The following is an 18,463-nucleotide window of genomic DNA, read 5'->3' on the forward strand; positions in this document are numbered from 1 at the left end:
AAGAGGCATTTTTGAAAAAATATTTCCGCACACTCCTTATTACTTCTTTAAGAAAATGATTAATAGTAAAAATTGGACCAAGAAGAATATACATTTTTACATTATAAAATTGTGTTACATAATAATTTATACGCTTTCCAGTAGAACATGAGGTTGTCTATTTTCCTACACCCTTATCAACATTAGATATCATCAAATTTTTAATATTCACCAATATTATAAACAAAAAAAAGTATCTTCATTTTATTTCCTATGTCTTTGAGTATTATTAAGGATAATAAAAAGGTTAGGAGCTATCTTTTCATGAGGAATGTTATAGGGAATGTCAGGAACACAAACAAGAGAAATGCTTTTATTTAGGGCTTGGAGGCGCTTTCTGCCAAAGGGGATTTTGAACCTGTTTTCTTTTTAGTGTGCAAAAGGTGGCTGATTCTACAGAAAGAAGAAGAAACATTTCCTGACCTTTTTCCATTCATGCTACACATAAAAAAAGGATGTGTAAACAGAACATGGATATAACCAGCCATCCCAGGCTCTGCCCAGACTCCCAAGGACTGAAGAAACTCATTTCCATATACCTGTGAACTATCTGAGTCACATCAGGCAGAATGTGACTGAAGTGAAGTGTCCTGAATTTATATAAACATGCACACACTATATAAAATAATCTAAGATATACTAGATATTAATAGTTTGTATCTGTTTATAATAATTTTTTTTATTTCCTATTTTGAGACAGCATCTCACTTAATCGCCCAAGCTGGTCTCGAATTTGCAATCTTCCTGCCTCCACCTATCAAGTGGCTGACTACAGGCATGTGCCAATGTGCCTGGCAAAAGGGATTTTTAGTTTGATCACAAACAAAGAGAAATTACATGTGTGAGGTACAGCCTTTCTTTTCTCCTTCCCCTTAAGAACATGTGTTCCTCCAAGGGCAGCTAGCAGCTAGACTCTGGAACTACCAGGAAGGTAGGAAGGAGGAAGAGGAAGACTTGCTGAGGTTCAGAAATCCTTGGTGAAAAGGATTAGCTAATCCTGAGACTGGTTTAGAAAGTGCACTGCTTGCATATACAAACCGCATTCTCAATTACCTATCAGTAATGAGTGTCATTTTGGTCTACTTGCCTTATTCCTTGGCTCTAACATGGTTCAGACCTCAGAAGGAGAGAAGGGCATTGTTATTTAATAGACTTCCACAAACCCCCAAACTTAACATTGCACTCCAATCAGCTACTGGCAATTGATCAGTGTTCATAATGAAATTAAATCTATTTGTGCTGGATATTTGCAGCAGATGCACTGGCACACACCTGTAATCCCAGTGGCTTAGAAGGCTGAAACAGGAGGATCACAAGTTCAAGGCCAGCCTCAACAACTTAGCAAGGTTCTAAGCAACTTAGTGAGATCCTGCCTCAAAATAAATAATAAAAATGGCTGAATATGTAGCTCAGTGGTAAATTACCCCTGGGTTAAATCCCTAGTACCCATCCCCTAATAAAGAAATCTGTTTGCAATCCTTGATCTAAAGACTGTATAACAAGAACAGTAGTGGGGTAATAATTGGGAATGCGCCAGATCTTGCACTAAATGCTTTATATAAACTGACTCCATGGTCTGAAAGCAGATAGAACTAGTCAAATCATAACTCAAATCATACTCAAATCATAAACTTCTTTAACATCAAAATTACCCTGTTTTATCAAATTTTATATTATTGTCAATATTCAATTATCTTTCCTCTGATAAGTGAAAATACCGAGTGTCCTCCAATATGTTTAACTCCCACCTCTGTACCCTTTACTATTTCTCAGACACCAAGAGAAGCAAATTTTTCTGAAAAAAAAATCAAAGTACTTCTTTTTTTGGGGGTGGGGAGTGGCAATGGGGACTGACCCTACTAGGGTGCTCTACCACTAAGCAACATCCCGAGCCCTTTCTATTTTTTCACAGTCTTGCTAAGTTGCTTACGGCCTTGTTAAATTGCTGAGGCTGGCCTTGAACTTGGCAATCCTCCTACCTAGCTTCCCAAGTCACTGGGATTACAGACATCACCATCACACCCAGTTTAAAGTACTTTTATTTCTCAGAAAATTGAAAGATCTTTTAGAACATTTTCCACAAGTGGTCTTGTGTTTTATTGCAATTTTAAAACTAAATTAATATTCATTCTTTTGATAAAAGTTTGCCAGGATTATGTTTTATACTTTAAGATTTTTTCATCTCCTTGTCCACCCACACTAATATTTTCCTTAGCAATTGTTGTGTGCTTACTGATTTCTGACATGGTGCATTAGTTTGTCTTGAGAAGTACTTGATTTCTTCTTTCATGATCCTTTACAATGTAATACTATTTTACTATTCATGATTCACAATACATTTTCAGAATCATTGTTCAAAACACCAAATGTTCAAACAACTTAAGTTCTTCATAAATGCATGCAAATTTAAGAATGTTAATATATTATCTTCAAGTGCCTATGTACCTATGCCAATATAGAGATTAAAACCCCATTTCCTTAATGTATGCTATGGTTTGGATTTAAGGTAACTCCTCAAAAGCTCATGTGTTAGGCAATGAAGGAATTTTCACAGGTGAAATAAATGATTAGATTATGAGAGTTGCACATCTGTGGATTAATCCATTTGATGGATTCATAATTGGAACACATTAGTGGGTGGTAATGGTAGGAAGTGGGGCATGGTTGAAGGAAGGAGGTCACTGGGGAGACATATCCTTGTAGACTATATCTTTTCCCTGGCTCTTCATACTCTTTTGTTTCTGTTTCCTTGACTGCTATGAGCTGAGCAGCTTTCTTCCACCACACTCTTCTTCCATGTTGTTCTGCCTTACCTCCAGACCCAGAATAATGAATTCAGCCAACATAGACTGAGATCCCTGAAATCATGATCCCAAAATAAACTTTTCCTCCTCTTGGTTGTTTTGTTTTGGGGTGGGTAGCAGGAGAGACTTAGAATTTAACCCAGAGGAAATCTACCACTGAGCTAAATCCCCATCCTTTTTTATTATTTTATTTTGAGACAGGGTCTCACTAAATTGTTTAGGGCCCTGCTAAGTTGCAAAAGTTGGTTTCAAACTTGAAATCCTCTTATTTCAGCCTCTTGAGTCACTGGGATTGCCTCTTAGTTGTTCTTGTCAGGTATTTTGGTCCCAGCAACAAAGAGCTGACTAATACAAGGCTTAAAGAAAAAAATATTTAGTAAAGTCCCTAAGTAACCCTTTCTATTGCTAATTATGATCTCTTAAATTAATTCATTCATTATGATCTCTTAAGTTTACATTTCCTCTTGCCTTATTTTAGTGAAATAGAGCATTTACTTGCAATCTGTTTAACCTAAGCAAATGCCCAATCTATGAAGTTATATTTTTCCATGCTTATGTGGAAAACAGAGCTATTTTGTCTCACTAAACTATAAAGCATGTGGTATGGTAGCACAACCAGGTATTGCCTATCCCATTATCCTGTCTTCTCTCTTCCTACTAATTAGAATCTTCCACTTTTAACTGGGCCTAAGACTGTCTTGAAAAAGTTTATCTAGTATATCTCATTTATTATAGCCAATAAAATATAAGCAGAAATGTCATGTGGCGGCTTTGAGAAATTTCCTTAACAGACAGCCAGTGCATGTTTCTTTACCACCTTCTTTCCTTGCCTTTGTCCTGTTCCATGGAATCAGGATTTGATGAATGACACTTTGGAGTTACTCCAGACCCTGAGGACTCTGGAAAATACCCTTCGGGTGGCAGAGTAGGGACTGGAGGGAGTCTGGGTCCTTAAGTGGGATGGCATCCTGGACTGCCTACTCCACTATTCAGCCTTAAAAAAGAAGGAAATTATGCCACTGATGACAGCAGGGATGAATCTGGAGGACAGTGAGCTAAAATAAAATGAGGCACATAGAAGGACAAATACTACATGATCTCCCTGGTGGGTGGAATTTAGTATGTTTGAAAGAAGCATTTTGAGCTTTATAATCCTACTGTGAAAACACCTTATGCTGGCACAGAAAATCATAACAGCAGAGAGAAAAAATCAGACTTTTGGTGTGGGGGAAATGGGGAGATTCTAGTCAATTATGCAGGGTAAATAAGTTCTGGAGATCTAATGCACAGCATGGTGACTGTAATTAAGAATACTGTTTGTACATTTAAAATGTGCTGAGAGTTACAATTGTGATATTGTGAGTGATAGATGTTAATTAACTTGATTATGGTAATCACTTTATAATGGACATGTATACCAAACATTATATTGTATATCTTTAATATATACAAATTTTATTTGTCAAGTGTACCTCAATAAAGCTGGCAAGGGAAATCACTTACTTTGGATAAATCATCCTTATTTGAGGGGCAGTTCTGTATCTTTCAGCTGAATCTCATTCCCCTTATGAAAAATAATCTAATTTATCCTGGAGTTAAATCAGTAACATTTAATCAAGGGCAACTTTTTGCCATGGAGGACATTTAGCAATGCCTAGAAACATTTCTGGTTGTTATAACTATAGGGATACTATAGGCATCCAGTGAGTAGAGGCCAGGGATACTGCTAAACATTCTAAAATAAACAGAACAGAATCATCTAGCCCAAAGTGTCAATTTTACAAAGATTGAGAAACCTTAGGTGAAACATAACTCTTAGGAAGGTGAGTGATTAAAAAAAAGAAAAACCAAAAAAAGCCTTTGGTTCAGACTGAAGTGTAGAGACTGAAAGGTCCTGTCTAATCAATATTATCCTCAACACTTACCATATATCTCAAACTACTTTTCAAAGAATTACAATATATATGATATCTAGGCAAGACTTCAGTGGTAATGTGTGGAAGAATATTCCAATTAATACTTGTTGGGATTACTTTGGGGGCTTTGGTTCTTCTCTAGATCAGTCACATAAAATTCCTAGGGTGACACTTGGGTATCTACTTGTGTGTGTGTGTGGGCGGGGGGGGGAACAATTTTCAGTGGAGTATGTCTTACAGATATGCTGAAAAATTACCAATGAGGGCACTGGATGCTTTCCTGGACCACAATCTGCCCACTACTTTACATCAAGTTCTATAAGGGCAGAACCTTTCATTTTCCCTTCTTATATACTGACTCCACTTTATCTTCAATATAAGGGAATACTCAGCACTTTCTCTAGTATGATTCAAACTGTTGAGCTTCACTAATGGCTGCACCTTCACTCTAAGCTCAGGTTTGCCTTTCCGGACTATGATATTACCCCATCACCCACGCCAGCAGAAGGAAATCTATCCAGCTGCCCATTAATATCCTGTGCCAAGACAGCATTCACATTTTTGGTTCCTGTGTTTTGGCAGTATTCAACACTGCTCCTACTATAAAACCATGGAAAATTCAAAATATTGAACCAGTCTAGCTACCACATCTTCACTTCAACTTCCTGGATACTAAAAAAGAAAAGGAAGTAGCTAAAAAGGACAGAGGAATATTCAACTGTAATTTTATTAAAGTCTAGGTGACTCTATGATCAGGGTTAAAAACAACTCATTTAGTGTATTTGAAAGAAGCATTTCTAGCTGTATAATCCTACTATGAAAGCATCTCAGACTGACACAGAAAATTACTAAACTATCCCAGAACTATAATTATCACCTTCATGGTTCTTTATTTTATTTTGTCTTCAATGCATTCCATCCTAGCAGAGTGGAATGACTATTTCCTTTAGAAAACATGCATCTGTCTCCCAAATATGTGGGAAATAAAAGTGGATGATTTCATTAACTGCTTAGTCTAAATAAAACATACTCCCTGCCTGAGGCAGCTTATTCCAAAATTTTATTGACAGCAATTTGAAAATAGTGACCTAAAATGCTAATAAAGTCAGACAGCAGAGTACTCTAAGCCAGAGAAACAACAGGGTATTCAGACTATGACTGAAGAGAGCAATGCTATTAATGCTGGGAGGCTGATAAGTCTCAGTAAGGTAGACTTAAGACAAGAATATAATAAAAAGCAATAATGACTATCAATTTATGTAACATCATCTACATTTTGGAGCAAAAAGGTCAATCTCTATAATTACATTCATTCCTGGTAGCCTTTCTACTTAGCTGTGCATGAAACAGAGAACAAAGGTTAGCCCTCAGGTCTATCCCTAAGATGCAAGGAATAAGGACAAATGCACCATGAATAAAAGATATCCCAGTGCCCTATCAAATAGAACTGCCTGGAATTCTACTATATTGCAAAGCCCAAGAAGCTGTATCACAAACATAGGTCCAGAGGAAGACTCTACGGAGTATTTACAAAACTATTCAGAAAGTAACTCTGGAGGTATATATCTATTATTGAGAAAAATGCATTCCATGATATTTTCTCCCAAGGTTCTTTGCCAAGCTTGTTGCAGGGACTATAAATTCTTCAGATTACCATAATCCCATATCTGAGATGCATATCACACTTTCAAGGAAAGTTCTCTTTCAACCCCTTATTACTAGAGAAGTTTCTAGAGGAAGTCATGAACACATACCCCAAGACTTACATGAGGAACTGAAAACTTACAAAGGTTTAGAAGTCAGCAACATTGCCATTTAAACTGGACTAAGTCATCATACCTACTTAATTAGACCTGCAAATGTATTTTTCTTCTAATAGACTGACGTTCTTGATTATCTAATCATCAAAATACTTCTAGCTGCTCTCTCCACTGACTTAGTAAACTCTGCTAGAAATGCAAACTCAAACAGTATGATGGAAGACACAAAAGAGAATAACATACATAGATCAGTAACAATGCATAAGAGGAATATCCCTTCCTGGTGTCTGTATTCCATCTCTTCTTGGTAACAGGCACACTGGGGTAGGTAGTGGTAGGAACAGGTTAGAATCCATAACATTTTATTTTACTTTCATTTACCAAGAGTCATTGGGAATGCTACTGAAATGCTCCTGAAGATGCTCAGTGGTCACTCAAAAGGCATTCTTTAAAGTGTAAGCAAGACAAATTGTCTGTTAACTGATAAATGGATAAAGAAAATGTGATATATTCATCCAATGACATATATTATTCAGCCAAAAAAAGGAATGAGTACTGATACATTCTGTAGTATGGATGAACCTTAAAAACATACTGAGTGAAAGAAGCCAGACACCAAAGGCCACATATTGCATGATTCCATTTATATAAAATATCCAGAATAGGCAAATTCAAAAAGCAGATTAGAGATTGCCAAGGGCTTCGGGGGGTGGGATAGAAAGTGACTGCTAATGGGCATAGGAATTTCTTTTGAGAGTGATGAAAATATTTTGGAATTATACAGTAATATTAGTTGTGCAATTTTTGAACCCACTATAAACCACTGAAGTATACACTTTTAAATGGTGAACTTAATTATCTGTGAATTATATCTCAATTTTTGAAACAAGTGTTCTTTAGCTCAGCATTTCTACTGTCCCTTAGTTGTCTCAAGACTGAACAAAGGGCCTGGTTCCTAGAACTCCCTTTATGCTGTTCCACAATGTTGCCTTATTTATGAAGTGAAAAGGAAGACTGAAATGCTAACACCATTTTCATTTCATCACATATCAGATGGGAAAGAGAAAATGTAAGATCTGGTGTAATTTTTGGTCACCTAGTTAAGGCATGATTTTCCTATTGTAGCCAAATCAAGTTATTTCAATGATCCTGGGGCAGCAGATACCAATTTATCATTTAAAGGGCCAACTCTTGCTGAGATACCTCTTTATTGCCAAATGTTGAACTGCAGTATTCAAAAAGTTCTAAGAATCTGGTTAGTATATTTTGAAAAAGAGGGACTATTAATTCTTATCAAGATTCATTCATCTTCTCACATAGAAATTGTGCTCAAATACAAAATGACAGATGGTGCTGGAGAACTAACAGTTGAACATTCAAAAATATCTTTTATACCTTTTTTGTTAGTATCACTATTTTACCATGTGTTTGACATATAAAATATAATATTCATTCATAAGTTTGGAAGAACAATGAATACTTACTCACTTAATCTGCCACCATTGACTTTAAATTATCTTAAACTTACTTGGTGTTACCAAATGGTCCATGTTTGACTTTACTGTGGATCATTTACCAGGGAAAAAATGCTTAGGAATTCAGTGCACCCACAATTTATGAACATGAGGTATCTGTTTCTAAACAATGTCTTAGAGTGGTCAGCATATGCTACTTTGGTCAAACCATACATATATTGAATGATTCCAATTTATATAAAATGTCCAAAATAGGCAAATTCATCAAAACAGAAAGTAGATTGCCATGGGCTGTGGTTGGGGGTGCGGTGCAGAAAGTGACTGCTAGGACGTGGGCATAAATGCAACAGGTGGGTAAATATTGGAGCACAGGTCTGAATGGCATCCTCAGAACCAGAGCTTGGAGTGCATGACCAAGAGCATGTTATTGTGGGCTCTTTTTAAAAAAAGGAATCAAAGGAAGCCATGATAAGGAAGACCTTTGAGTAGGTATAATCTACAAACCCCAGATGACAAATATGTGTCTCACTTCTCAAAATGAAATTTCTGGATTCATATACAAATAATCACAAATCTATAATAAATAATTACCATTTAGCACATTTCATTTAAGACTGTTTGTAGAAGGAGAAGGATAAATAAAATATCCAGATATTATAGTCCAAAAGAATTAATCACTTTTAAAGAAAATCATATGACTAAACTCATTGTAACACATTTGTAGGATCAAGATTAACATGATACACTCCATAAGAATACAATGCCATCTACAATGAGTCTTTTATGTAATTACTATTTCAACCAGTAAGTTAAATAGCATAAGTCACCTTAATGTGAACCCCAGTTCAAAGGCAAATGTGGCCAATCTAAAAATCCTTGAATAGTTCAAAGATTCAATTTTAGTCAATATTTTACTTTTACGCCAGTGATTTACTGAAAGTACTAATGAAAATTAAAACTGACACTACAGAGTTTTCTTTCCTTTTCCTATGTAACATCATTTGTGAACAAACAGAAAGGTAAACATAGAAAACAAGCCTAGCAAATCCACAGACTAGAAAATGCTATATAATTATACTGTGTGTGTGTGTGTGTGTGTGTGTGTGTGTGTGTGTGTGTATATATATATATATATATATATATATATATATATATATATATATATATATATAAAATAGAAGAAAAAAAACATGGTCACCCTGAAAATATCTTAGGGATACATGTTCCCCTATAAGAGACTTCTGATATTTTCTAATGTGATTTCTTAAAATAATTAGTCAAGAACCCTTTATTCCCAGAACTAAGTCTCTGCATTTCCCAGAAAAATGAAAACCAACAGTATTCTTTTAACATTGTAATTTAAAAACACATCATTTCCTTCAAATGCTTTTTGGGGGATAGCATCTGAGTGGCTAATAAGGTATTCCTAACAAGTGAAGAACTTTCAATCTATTACAACTTAATTATTGGAAAAACCTAATTCTAATTCCACTGTTAAGAAGAAGCTGGATAAATGTAATTAAATAAATATAAATGTAATTGTCACTAAATGGTAAAATTTATGGACTTTAGTTATTTATTTCTGCTTATCTGACAAATATATACATATATATTATGTATATATAATACATATATACATGTATACCTACTTAGGAAATAACTAGTAGCTATTGTTGTGCTATAATTAAAGATCAAATACCTTAGCTGCTTCAAGAATTCTACATCAGAGTTGCCATTGATGAGCTTGATGAACTCTTCATAAGAGGGAGCATAGGTGTAGGCTCTCTTGTGATGTTCATTCATCTGTTCTCTGTACTCCAACTGGGCAAGCAGCATTTGGTTAATGTAATCTGGATTACTCAATAACTCCACTATTGGCTTTAAGACTGTGGAAATGAGAAGAAAACATCATGGAAAAAGATATTCTTCTGAAGGAATTGTTTTCATATTACATAGTTGAAACTACATTTGGGAAAACATTTTTCAACAAGTCAAATGGAGGAAATTATAAACAGCTCAAATATATAAAAAGGCACATGCATGCAGGTATGTGTGCATATATAAGCATGCATGTACATAAACACACACACACACACACACACACTCAAAGTTGCTTATCCCTCTGGATAAGTTACCATATATATAGATACAATCAAGTGGTCATTTTAATAGGTGAGTGAAATGTAAATGAAAAGAAGTCATCAGAAACCCAAATTACTAACAATGATATTAAAATTAAGTACTGTTTCTTTTTCTTATATTTCTTTTATAAGGCTCATTCATTTTTGTTTTGACCAGTTTAGTCTGCCAAAAGATGAAAATCTTCTAGTAACTGGTCAAAGCAGACTTCATGGAGGAAGTTGTTAGAAAAAATCAATAACACTATTACAAATCCATCCCACTTACTGTAGATTAAAAAGTTCCCCTTTTCTCTGTGGTTGGCTGTACCAGTTGATGGGCACACCTGGCTAATCCTGACATAAATGAGATATATAATCAGTGCTTCTCTCCTTATTTGTTTGAGATTCTAAGACAGGGAAAGGTTCTTTTAGGTCATATTGTGGCACAGTACCATTTTTAGTTATCCCAAATTCACAGACTATGTGTAGGCAATATCAATTAATCTTATAACGTGTACATTATTGACCTGGAAAACTCAGAAGGCTATCCCAAATGAATGCTTTGCAGTGGAGAACATAAGGACTGGTTTTCTTGTCAAAGTAAACAGCAGAATGGACTGTGCATTTTGCAATATATATAATATAAAAAATTTATGTTTATCACGTAAGGCCAAATGTTTTCTCTGAATGACAAATAAGCTTGAAATTTCTAAAATACTACTTTATTATCCATATGTCCCACAGTAAATGAGGTTTGCACAAGTGTTAAAATGTAATCACAGTATATGGCACATTAATTTACAAACTTATCATAATTGTAAATTAATTTTATAAGTCTACCTTTCATCGTGAGAATTTCTGCGAGCATTATACGTAAGCTGAGAGACTGGACATCCTTTGATGGGAGTAGACAGAACACCAGAACCCGAGAACATGTTTGTAAAAATCTTACTTCTTCATCTGAGTTCCTTAAGCATGCATGCAACACAAAAGGCCTTGGCTGTTCTTCATGTCTAAAAGAACAATTAAATGAAGAAAGTGAAAAGGAAGCAAAGAAATTCCAGAAACAATTCAGTTATAAACCATTAGATAAAGAAGCTTTTCAAATGAACAACACATTGATTATAACTCTGCTACCTCCTTGACAATACCAATAATCAATAATTTCATTAATCTGAGACTAATCTAGAAAATCTGGGCTGTGATAAATGCAAATGTATAGCCTTCTGGGATTTCAAAATAAATGATAACTACCTGAAATACCATCAAAGTTTATAGGTAACTCCCAAATCATAGCAACAATCCAAACAGGTGTAAGTATTTCTTTAATTACATTATTTTAAAATCTTCTAGATTTCTTCTTAAATGTGATCTTCAGCTTCATTTTTCAAAATTAAAAAAACAAATGATGACACATAAATAGGGTTACTAGGCAGTTTTCTTGACTGGAAGATCATAAGATAAAAAATCTGCAGGTGTTTCTAAGTGAAGAAAAGGTCCATAATTTGATGCTATTAAATATGATGTCAAATTGCTTTCTGTGAGGTTTCCAAATTCTTTCTAACCTTGGCTGTGGATTTCCTGGCAGCACTGACCCCATCTCTGGACCATTAATCTGGAGAATTTTAGTAGAAAGAACTTTCTATGCTCTTTTTCATAGTAACTTGACAGCAACTGAAATGCTACTTTTTAAAAATATTTTTTAGTTGTTGATCTACCTTTATTTGTTTTATTTAATTTATTTATATGTGGTGCTGAGGATCAAACCCAGTGCCTCATGCATGCTAGGCAAGAGCTCTCCCACTGAGCCACAACCCCAGCCCTGAAATGCTAATTTTTCTAGAATCTTCTAAATAAGGGACAAAGTGTAAAAGATTCTTATAGTGACTTATAGTGGTCAATACTGAGAGAGAAAAAACCCTATACAGTGGGAGAGAATCAAACAAATATGAAAGTGCATGTTGGTGGCTTTATGACCAACGTCTCTTGGGACGGTAACTGTGATTTCATTTTGCACTAGAGACTGAAGACATATTTGTAGAGTTTGTATGCTAAAAAAAAAAAAAGAATGATTTTCTCTCTGCCTTCTACAATAATCAAGAGGAATTCTACCCTAATGTGCAAAGCCAACAATACAAAAAGAGATTCTAGGAGTGAGCCTTTATGTGTACACTAATGTATGCTGACTTTTTATTTATTTATTATTTTTTAAAAATTTTTTATTATTAGTTGTTCAAAACATTACAAAGCTCTTGACATATCATATTTCATACATTTGATTCAAGCAGATTATGAACTCCCATTTTTACCCCGTATACATACTGCAGATTCACATCGGTCTGACTTTTTTTTAAATGACAGTTTCAATTATTTTAAACTCTAATTTAATTTCAATTATTTAATTTCAATTATTTTAAACTCTAATTTAATTTCAATTATTTTAAACTCTAGCTGCCAGCTAGACCTGATATTTCAATATAATAAGACTAAGATGCTACTCCTTTGTCATATCAAACACTTTTTAAAGGTAATTCTTTGCTTTGAAACCTATATTTGAATATTAATTCAAATAGGTTGGCCAAAAGAAAATATACTTTTATAAGAAAAGCTTATTTAAATATAATATCAAAATCCCTCTCAAAGTGTACACCATTCCTTGTCCATTTCAATGGAAGGCAGATAATAAAAGGGGATTGGTCCTCAGAAGGCCACAAATTCTACTCCCTCCTAAGGACTTAGGAAAATTTTTTCTTGAGTCAGCCAAAGACCAGAAGACTGGTCAAGTAAGGTTGATCTATGGAAAAATGTTCCTCAAAGATTTCCCTAGACTCTGTCTGCAAGCAGGATATTCCTGTGATGCTCTCTAGTAAGTGGACATCTAGCATAGCATTAGAAGCCAAGAAATGATCAGACATGGCTATGTGAGGGTAATGTCTAGAGTAGGAAATGTCTAGCCAGCCTTGAGGTAGGTTGTAACATTGGTCTTTGCAGCTTCCTACCCCTACCAGTGTGAATCAATCATGTGTTTACTGCAGGTCCTGCTACTTATTTCTGGGTTCTCATTCTCGAGTAGGCAAAAGCACATTAACCTTTTGTAAGTTTCATATGTACAATATTGCTTAATCCTCCCTTATACATTAAGAAATATTTCATCACCACCATTTTATGGGTGAGAAAACTAAGATCCAAAGGTTAAGAGATTAAAGTCACAGAGGTGACGAATGGTAGAAATTAGTTCTGTTCTTTCAAATTAACTCTTTATACCACAAAGATGGCTAAGGGGAAAGGGGAAAAAAAGCATCAATGATAAAGAAGAAAAATATATGAAAAACATTTATATATAAAAACACTTTTCCTCAAACAACATGCCAGTACTTGACCTGCAAAGAGAACACAGATTGTAAGGAGAACATGAAATTAAAGATACTACTAAATTAATGGTATAAAAACAATCATTTTTAGATTTTCCTGAAATTTGCTGAAACATGACAGATGGGATCAAGGAAAAGGAAGCAGAGGCAAGACTTAAATGTGATCTGGATTGGCCTAAAGCAGCCAATAGAATGACAGCCTGAAATAAACACAGACTGACCAGAAAGCAGCCCTCATACAATTGCCTCACAGTCAAACTGAGGATGTGTTGCTTTATTAATGTAATTTATTATTCTTTTGGCTGATAGTGGACAACTTGATTAGGTGTTCCTGAGGCTACCAAAGTTATTTTGTAGCCAATAGAGATATGCACACCAGTGAAGATTTCTATTGGAGCTGTTTACTTGGAACAGCTAGATATAGCTATAATCATCAATCCTAGAGTCACTGTCTGCCAAACTCACTGTGTGGTTTGTATAAGATGATAAACAGATAATATTAGTTCTCTAGAATGCAATTATTTATATACAAAACACCAGTGACCTACTGGCACTTTTGCTACTACCCATAACTCTAAGAATAGTGATAGAGTTTTTTGTTTTGTTCTTTACTCTTTATTTCTTATCATCAGTTAGAGCTTCTAGGAATATCCTAGAAAATCTCCCCTTCACATAAGAGAACTTTTATGAGGCCCAAAGACACAGAGCTTTTAATCTGGAGTTAGTTCTTTGATGCTGTTCCCATAACTATCTTTATATCATTTTCAAAAACAGTAATTTCAGAAGTTGGTAAATATCTCAATGAAAAATATATTCTCATGTTGAAACTAGATAATCATAAAAACAATAAATGCCTTTTTTTTTAATTTTTTATTGTTGGCTGTTCAAAACATTACATAGTTCTTGATATATCATATTTCACACTTTGATTCAAGTGGGTTATGAGCTCCCATTTTTACCCCATATACAGATTGCACAATTACATCAGTTACACATCCATTGATTTACATATTGCCATACTAGTGTCTGTTGTGTTCTGCTGCCTTACCTATCCTCTACTATCCCCCCTCCCCTCCCCTCCCCTCCCCTCTTCTCCCTCTGCCCCCTCTACTGACATTCATTTGTCCCCCTTGTATTATTTTTCCCTTTCCCCTCACTTCCTCTTGTATGTACTTTTGTATAACCCTGAGGGTCTCCTTCCATTTCCATGCAATTTCCCTTCTCTCTCCCTTTCCCTCCCACCTCTCATCCCTGTTTAATATTAATCTTCTTCTCATGCTCTTCGACCCTACTCTGTTCTTAGTTACTCTCCTTATATCAAAGAAGACATTTGGCATTTGTTTTTTAGGGATTGGCTAGCTTCACTTAGCATAATCTGCTCTAATGCCATCCATTTCCCTGCAAATTCTATGATTTTGTCATTTTTAATGCAGAGTAATACTCCATTGTGTATAAATGACACATTTTTTTTATCCATTCGTCTATTGAAGGGCATCTAGGTTGGTTCCACAGTCTTGCTATTGTGAATTGTGCTGCTATGAACATCGATGTAGCAGTGTCCCTGTAGCATGCTCTTTTTAGGTCTTTAGGGAATAGACTGAGAAGGGGAATAGCTGGGTCAAATGGTGGCTCCATTCCCAGCTTTCCAAGAAATCTCCATACTGCTTTCCAAATTGGCTGCACCAATTTGCAGTCCCACCAGCAATGTACAAGTGTACCCTTTTCCCCACATCCTCGCCAGCACTTGTTGTTGTTTGACTTCATAATGGCTGCCAATCTAACTGGAGTGAGATGGTATCTTAGGGTGGTTTTGATTTGCATTTCTCTGACTGCTAGAGATGGTGAGCATTTTTTCATGTACTTGTTGATTGACTGTATGTCCCCATCTGAGAAGTGTCTGTTCAGGTCCTTGTCCCATTTGTTGATTGGGTTGTTTGTTCTCTTATTGTCTAATTTTTTGAGTTCTTTGTATACTCTGGATATTAGGGCTCTATCTGAAGTGTGAGGAGTAAAGATTTGTTCCCAGGATGTAGGCTCTCTATTTACCTCTCTTATTGTTTCTTTTGCTGAGAAAAAACTTTTTAGTTTGAGTAAGTCCCATTTGTTGATTCTAGTTATTAACTTTTGTGCTATGGGTGTCCTATTGAGGAATTTGGAGCCCGACCCCACCGACTGTAGATCGTAGCCAACTTTTTCTTCTATCAGACGGCGTGTCTCTGATTTGATATCAAGCTCCTTGATCCATTTTGAATTAACGTTTGTGCATGGCGAGAGAAAGGGATTCAGTTTCATTTTGTTGCATATGGATTTCCAGTTTTCCCAGCACCATTTGTTGAAGATGCTATCCTTCCTCCATTGCATGCTTTTAGCCCCTTTATCAAATATAAGGTAGTTATAGTTTTGTGGATTGGTTTCTGTGTCCTCTATTCTGTACCATTGGTCCACCCGCCTGTTTTGGTACCAGTACCATGCTGTTTTTGTTACTATTGCTCTGTAGTATAGTTTGAAGTCTGGTATCGCTATACCGCCTGATTCACACTTCCTGCTTAGAGTTGTTTTTGCTATTCTGGGTCGTTTATTTTTCCATATGAATTTCATGATTGCTTTCTCTATTTCTACAAAAAATGCCGTTGGGATTTTGATTGGCATTACATTAAACCTATAGAGAACTTTTGGTAATATCGCCATTTTGATGATGTTAGTTCTGCCTATCCATGAACAGGGTATATTTTTCCATCTTCTAAGATCTTCTTCTATTTCTCTCTTTAGGGTTCTGTAGTTTTCATTGTATAAGTCTTTCACCTCTTTTCTTAGGTTGATTCCCAAGTATTTTATTTTTTTTGAAGATATTGTGAATGGAGTGGTTGTCCTCATTTCCATTTCAGAGGCTTTGTCGCTGATATACAGGAATGCCTTTGATTTATGCGTGTTGATTTTATATCCTGCCACTTTGCTGAATTCATTTATTAGCTCTAATAGTTTCTTTGTAGACCCTTTTGGGTCTGCTAGGTATAGAATCATGTCATCTGCAAATAGTGATAATTTAAGTTCTTCTTTTCCTATTTTGATGCCTTTAATTTCTTTCGTCTGTCTAATTGCTCTGGCCAGTGTTTCGAGAACTATGTTGAACAGAAGTGGTGAGAGAGGGCATCCCTGTCTTGTTCCAGATTTTAGAGGGAATGCCTTCAATTTTTCTCCATTCAGAATGATGCTAGCCTGAGGCTTAGCATAGAGTGCTTTTACAATATTGAGGTATGTTCCTGTTATCCCTAGTTTTTCTAGAGTTTTGAACATAAAGGGATGCTGTACTTTGTCAAATGCTTTTTCCGCATCTATCGAGATGATCATATGGTTCTTATTTTTAAGTCTATTGATGTGGTGAATAACATTTATTGATTTCCGTATATTGAACCAGCCTTGCATCCCAGGGATGAATCCTACTTGATCATGGTGCACAATTTTTTTGATATGTTTTTGTATCTGATTCGCCAGAATTTTATTGAGGATTTCTGCATCTAGGTTCATTAGAGATATTGGTCTGTAGTTTTCTTTCTTTGAAGTGTCTTTGTCTGGTTTAGGTATCAGGGTGATGTTGGCCTCGTAGAATGAATTTGGAAGTTCTCCCTCTTTTTCTATTTCCTGAAGTAGCTTGAAAAGTATTGGTATTAGTTCCTCTTTAAAGGTTTTGTAAAACTCTGCTGTATACCCATCCGGTCCTGGGCTTTTCTTAGTTGGTAGTCTTTTGATGGTTTCTTCTATTTCCTCAATTGATATTGGTCTGTTTAGGTTGTCTATATCCTCCTGACTCAATCTGGGCAGATCATATGACTTAAGAAATTTATCGATGACTTCACTATCTTCTAATTTATTGGAGTATAAGGATTCAAAATAATTTTTGATTATCTTCTGTATATCTGAAGTGTCTGTTGTGATATTGCCTTTTTCATCCCGTATGCTAGTCATTTGAGTTCTCTCTCTTCTTCTCTTCGTTAGCATGGCTAAGGGTCTGTCGATTTTGTTTATTTTTTCAAAGAACCAACTTTCAGTTTTGTCAATTTTTTCAATTGTTTCTTTTGTTTCGATTTCATTAATTTCAGCTCTGATTTTAATCATTTCTTGCCTTCTACTTCTTTTGCTGTTGTTTTGCTCTTCTTTTTCTAGGATTTTGAGATGAAGTATGAGATCATTTATTTGTTGGTTTTTTCTTTTTTTAAGGAATGAACTCCAAGCAATGAATTTTCCTCTTAGAACTGCTTTCAATGTGTCCCATAGATTCCGATATGTTGTGTCAGTGTTTTCATTAATCTCTAAGAATTTTTAAATTTCCTCCTTGATGTCTTCTATAACCCATTGATCATTCAGTAACCTATTGTTCATTCTCCAAGTGATGTATGCTTTTTCCTTCCTTCTTTTATCATTGATTTTCAGTTCCATTCCTTTATGATCAGATAGGATGCATGGTATTATCTCTAGTCCTTTGTATTGTCTAAGAGTTTCCCTGTGACATAATATATGATCTATTTTTGAGAAGGATCCATGTGCTGCTGAGAAAAAAGTGTAACTGCATGATGTTGGGTGGTATATTCTATATATGTCAATTAAGTCTAGGTTATTAATTGTGTTATTGACTTCTATAGTTTCCTTATTCAACTTTTGTTTGGAAGATCTGTCCAGTGGCAAGAGAGGTGTGTTGAAGTCTCCCATGATTATTGTATGGTGGTCTATTAGACTCTTGAACTTGAGAAGAGTTTGTTTGATGAACATAGCTGCACCATTGTTTGGGGCATATATATTTATGATTGTTATGTCTTGTTGGTGTATGGTTCCCTTAAACAGTATGTAGTGTCCCTCTTTATCCCTTTTGATTAACTTTGGCTTGAAATCTATTTTATTTGATATGAGTATGGACACTCCTGCTTGTTTCCGAAGTCCATATGAGTGATATGATTTTTCCCAACCTTTCACCTTCAGCCTATGT

General features: G+C 35.3%; 1 protein-coding gene across 4 annotated transcripts in view; it reads right to left on the reverse strand.

The window, feature by feature from the left end:
• Positions 1-18,463, reverse strand: part of Snx25 (sorting nexin 25) — a gene marked incomplete at its 3' end in the record, with an annotated part of 96,018 nt that overhangs the window by 28,007 nt on the left and 49,548 nt on the right. For all 4 annotated transcript variants that reach the window (XM_058571182.1, XM_046419041.2, XM_046419039.2 and 1 more), the window contains 2 exon segments: positions 9,694-9,880; positions 10,955-11,127. In XM_058571182.1, coding sequence (XP_058427165.1) covers positions 9,694-9,880; positions 10,955-11,127 — 360 coding nt within the window.

The sequence above is a fragment of the Marmota monax genome, unplaced genomic scaffold (genome assembly GCF_021218885.2).
Source record: "Marmota monax isolate L192 unplaced genomic scaffold, Marmota_monax_Labrador192_F-V1.1 WCK01_AAM20220418_F8-fsc00113, whole genome shotgun sequence".
Taxonomy (NCBI): domain Eukaryota; kingdom Metazoa; phylum Chordata; class Mammalia; order Rodentia; family Sciuridae; genus Marmota; species Marmota monax.